This window comes from Magnolia sinica, chromosome 17, assembly GCF_029962835.1.
Source record: "Magnolia sinica isolate HGM2019 chromosome 17, MsV1, whole genome shotgun sequence".
Taxonomy (NCBI): domain Eukaryota; kingdom Viridiplantae; phylum Streptophyta; class Magnoliopsida; order Magnoliales; family Magnoliaceae; genus Magnolia; species Magnolia sinica.
This window is the reverse complement of record NC_080589.1, coordinates 60,802,483-60,806,894: the sequence shown is the minus strand read 5'-3', so window position 1 is coordinate 60,806,894 and position 4,412 is coordinate 60,802,483. Positions and strand designations below refer to the sequence as shown.

The 4,412-nt window shown below is 36.7% G+C and overlaps 1 protein-coding gene across 1 annotated transcript; it reads left to right on the top strand.

Annotated features, from left to right (window-relative positions):
- The first annotated feature begins 437 nt into the window (after positions 1-437).
- Positions 438-2,080, top strand: LOC131230553 (uncharacterized). Its single transcript, XM_058226458.1, has 5 exons — positions 438-710; positions 769-924; positions 1,016-1,087; positions 1,171-1,434; positions 1,528-2,080. The coding sequence occupies exons 1-5, from the start codon at positions 438-440 to the stop codon at positions 1,792-1,794; spliced, it is 1,032 nt and encodes a 343-aa protein (XP_058082441.1). The 3' UTR covers positions 1,795-2,080.
- Positions 2,081-4,412: the final 2,332 nt, after the last annotated feature.

Below are 4,412 nucleotides of genomic sequence, written 5' to 3'. Positions count from 1 at the left end.
AACCTGCTGAATCAGGTATAATTTGTAGAAATCCAACTTGTAACTCCTCAGAACCCGCTCTGCCGTAAGATATTACGGTGCATGACAGTTCCCAGTAGGTTAAGTTGCAAGTTGTACATGTGATGAAACATGTGTGTAGTTGATTTCCCATTTTATGCAGACGGGTTGTCATCTTCATCGTCTAGAAGAGAGGTGCTACGCGAGGTCGAGAATTAAATGAGAAGACTTCATTGAAGAGGGTCATTACGACTAATGAATTTGGGCAACCGAATGCGGGGGATATAAATCAGGTTACATTCAATTCATGCATTGGTGTTCTCACCCGCTCCCACATCCTGATCACCTACACAGACTTTCGCCAGGTGCCTCCGGAGCACCTTCAGAGGGTCATTGAAAGCTTAGAGTGTAGTTATGATTTTCAAAATGACTAACATGCGATGATAACTTACGTTCATGAATGCGTGAATACCTCTTGGAGAAATTACAAGAACCGGTTGCATTTAAAGTATGTTAAGGACAAGGATCCTGTAGCTGTGAAGTCATCTCCAGCCCCTGTTGGTGTGCCTATAAAGGATTGGATACTCTTTGTGGATCAACGTAATACAAATGAATTTAAGGAATTAAGTGCAAGAAATGCATCCAATCGGGCCAAACAAGTTGGCCCTTCTACACTTCGGCAGCGTAGCATGGCTGTCATATGCCATCGGATGGTACATGTCTTATAATATATATCTTACTATATTTATGATGATTATTTGAAATTATTAGTCATTTAATTCCATTACTAATGTGTTTTGGCATGTATGTAATGTGGAAAAGGTAATTGAGAGGAATCTTACTAGTGATGTCGAGGTTGGTAGGGCTGATGTGTACATCAGAGCCCATACAACAAATGATGACAAATTACAGTTTTCCGAAGCCTTTGTAAGTGTAACCCTCGTACATTCTGTCATTATCCATATGAATTTTAAATGTGTTTTTTAGTTGCTAATTTTTCTTTTGGATGTTGTCATAGGAAAAAACAAAGTCGATTCAGAGTAGTAATCCAGCATCTCAGATGACCAATGTAGATGATGCCCTTACACAGGTATATATGCTTGTCCTTCAAGTACTTGAGTTTATTTATACTTACGCATTCTCTGATAAATCGACTTGTAATTCTGATTATAGTCAATTGGGAGTGATAGTAGAGGGCACATGCGGGGTATAGGTGGAAATGTAGGCAAGATTGCATTGAGGAAGACAATCCCTATTATAGATAAGCTCAATATGGTGACACAAGATCGAGATAATTTGAAGGAGGAAGTAAGTGAAATGAAGAAAAGCCTAGTAGACCTCCATATGAAGGTTAATTATATTGTAGAAAAGCAAGGGGAACAGGGGGTTGTGGATCCACCGACAATACCTCCATTTAAATCTAGTCGTGCCTTGTTAGTATGTATGTGTTTCTCTATTACAAATTTATGTTTATGATTATATGCACCTCCATTTAAAAAAACTAATGACATGTTATACTTGTACATGTAGCCTGATTTGATACATATTGGCAAGAGATGCGATCTTTGCAATTGGAAGAAATGGGTAGTTGCTCGTGGTGAGGTGCATGAAGTTGATCTAACTGCCCATGTCCATGGAGCGGATCTAGGCGAAGGAAATTTTAGAGTTGTCTTGATCGAGATTAAAGCTTCGCACACAGAGTTGTGGAAGGAAGATGGTTATCATCATACACTTGGAGAGGTCGGCATAGGAGGATTTGTTATTTGGCCCAAGCTATTTCTAACCATCTATCCATGATGTTTATAATTAGACATTACAAAAACTGAAACAATTTACTTTTATTTTCAAACTATACGGTAACATAGACACTTATCTGAATATTATGGAATGGAATGTATTTAACTCTTACATCAGATTACACACACATATATGGAATGGTATGGAATGCATTTATCACTCACATTAGATTACACCCACATATATGGAATGGATTTAGCACCCACGTTTATGCTTTGATATATTTGTTTGGCATTTCAACCTCCCTTTGAGGAATTGAAAGATTTGTAATAATTTTTACTTTTAGTGTTATTTGCACTTGGAGAGAGAGAGAGAGAGAGAGAGAGAGAGAGAGAGAGAGAGAGAGAGAACTGTAGGGAATTATCATCATCTGTGGCAGCTGTTGGTGGTTCAATCATACATGGGTAAGGAAAATCGAATGTGTTTTTTGTTCCTAAATGCATTTTTTCTCTTAGACAGATCAATCGAATGATCTGAACTATCCTTTAAGCCTATAATAGATTTCTAAGGCTACCATACATGGATTGAATGTGCAGATAATGCAGATTTCTAAGGCTATCAAATCCATTGAGTTTGACCTTGAGAAGATGAAGAAAGTAAGTTTCAGATGCACACAGCATGTTGTACAAAGATATACTGTTGAATAATTTCATATGGTGATTGTCAGAATCTCTGGTATTGTAGGCAACGGTGATGAAGCAAACAAAGATTGCTGAGTCGCTAGATAGGCTGCCTCTCAATAGGATGCATGCATACTTATGTCATAAAATCCAGCTTTAATGGCAGCAGCAATATCAACAACTGCTTAGAGTCCAGATGAGTATTGCTAGTTTACAGTTCTTATAGGCACAGTTTCTGTTTGACACAGATAGTAAATACAAATGATAAAGTTAAAAAAAGAAACCGACTGTTCTCAAATAGACCATGTAAAAGGAAGCATACCAGGGAAACCAGCATAAAATGCAACCATCCTGCATTCACTTGCTCAGATGAGAGCCAGCATATCTTTATTATTATTGTTATTTATTTATTTTTCTAAATCTTCTCAATATAGGGATTGGGGTTGGATTGGAGTCTATGACAGCAAATCCAATGGCTAGGGAAGGATCAATAAACCCCATGATACGTTCTTGCTAAACTCTACATCTTCTTTTATGTTTTGCATGTTTTTTTGCTTTAAGAAAGGATGTTTATTGTGCTAACAAAGATCTTTTAGCAAGCTCAAGACTGTCTTCCTGAAGTTCTTAATTGTGAGGGAGTGCTGCACAGGTGTAGAGTGCTGGTTCGTTCAGCCTCATAGGGTATGGGTAAGGTTTCATTTCAGATATGGTTCAATTCACATGTTTAGAGTGATTCCCTCCTTGATATCTTTTATTTATTGAAAAAAAAAACTCCAAAATTGAAATACTCCAGATCATTAGGTTTTGAAGGAGCCTTTATACCGTGAAGCAGACTATCCTTACTGCTTCACCTGGCACTTCAAACTGGTCAAAATGATTACTTGCTATAGAATAAAGATCCAATGGACTTCATTTATACATGGATCTCTACCAACCATTCCCATGACAACATCTTCCAAGTTCTATAATGAACTTCTTTCAAATTTCTTTGAACTTTGCATGAAGTGAAGTCCAATTAAAGAATTTATTTAGTGAGGTATCTCCATTTTACATTAAGAAGGTTTGTCATTTAACCGAAATTTGAAAATGCAGGTTTACTGCTTCATCTTGGGCATCTTTTCTATATGGATGGGAGAACCTCATATGCATGTACTGGTAAGCTATCTCTTGTTTATAAAGCTATATTTGCAAAACACCATCACACCAGATTCCTATGAGCTCTGGCGTTGTAATGAACTCATCGACACCTTGCATTGTCCTTCCAGTTTCAACAACATTAGTAGAGAATTCTTTCTGTTGGCAACCATCAGCTTGTACACATGGATAGGTAATTATCCTATTCTTACATTTCATTGCAAGTTTTTGGAAATGTCTGTGGTTATTTAGTTTTCTGTAAATTTTGCATTATTACCATGGAAGCGTAGCTAGAATCTACATGCTTAAGAAAATTGATAAATTTTTAGATATAAAAAATTAAATACAATAGGGTTCAGTTAAACATTTCGTACTAATATCCTAGAGTATCCATTACCAGTATTAGTATCCTACTGTACTGGACATGATAGGTTGAAGTATTCAAGTATCATTGGCTAAGGTATGCAAAACATAAGTACTTTACACCAGATGCTATACTAAAAGTATCCATCATATGTACCCTAGTTCATCTTACAGTTCAATTTTTTGGTACGGGCCACGATAAATTTAAATTGGTAGTGCTCAATTGGATGTTTGTTTTCCTAATCTTACAACCACGCATTGGCCTTTGTTATGTTCATAGTGAAAAAGAACAAAGGAAAGAAAAACCGATTATTGTCTTAGCAATTCTTAAATCAATACTTCTAGGTTGAGAGATGACATGGGGAATTGTCTTTGATTGTTAAAAGAAAAGTGCTGCAGGTGTCTATGATTGGCCCCACATAGTGGGACTCTCCCATAAGTAAGCCAAACAAACTAATGTTATGTGGGTGGTCCTATTATACAGGGTCATTTTAATATGCT

What these genes read in the sequence shown, in the direction of transcription:
- LOC131230553 (XM_058226458.1), top strand. Translation starts at nt 438, where the DNA reads ATGATAACTTACGTTCATGAATGCGTGAATACCTCTTGGAGAAATTAC. An exon ending in TAGATGATGCCCTTACACAG is followed by an intron (nt 1,088 to 1,170) that starts GTATATATGCTT and finishes TTCTGATTATAG; the next exon opens with TCAATTGGGAGTGATAGTAG. An exon ending in AATCTAGTCGTGCCTTGTTA is followed by an intron (nt 1,435 to 1,527) that starts GTATGTATGTGT and finishes TTGTACATGTAG; the next exon opens with CCTGATTTGATACATATTGG.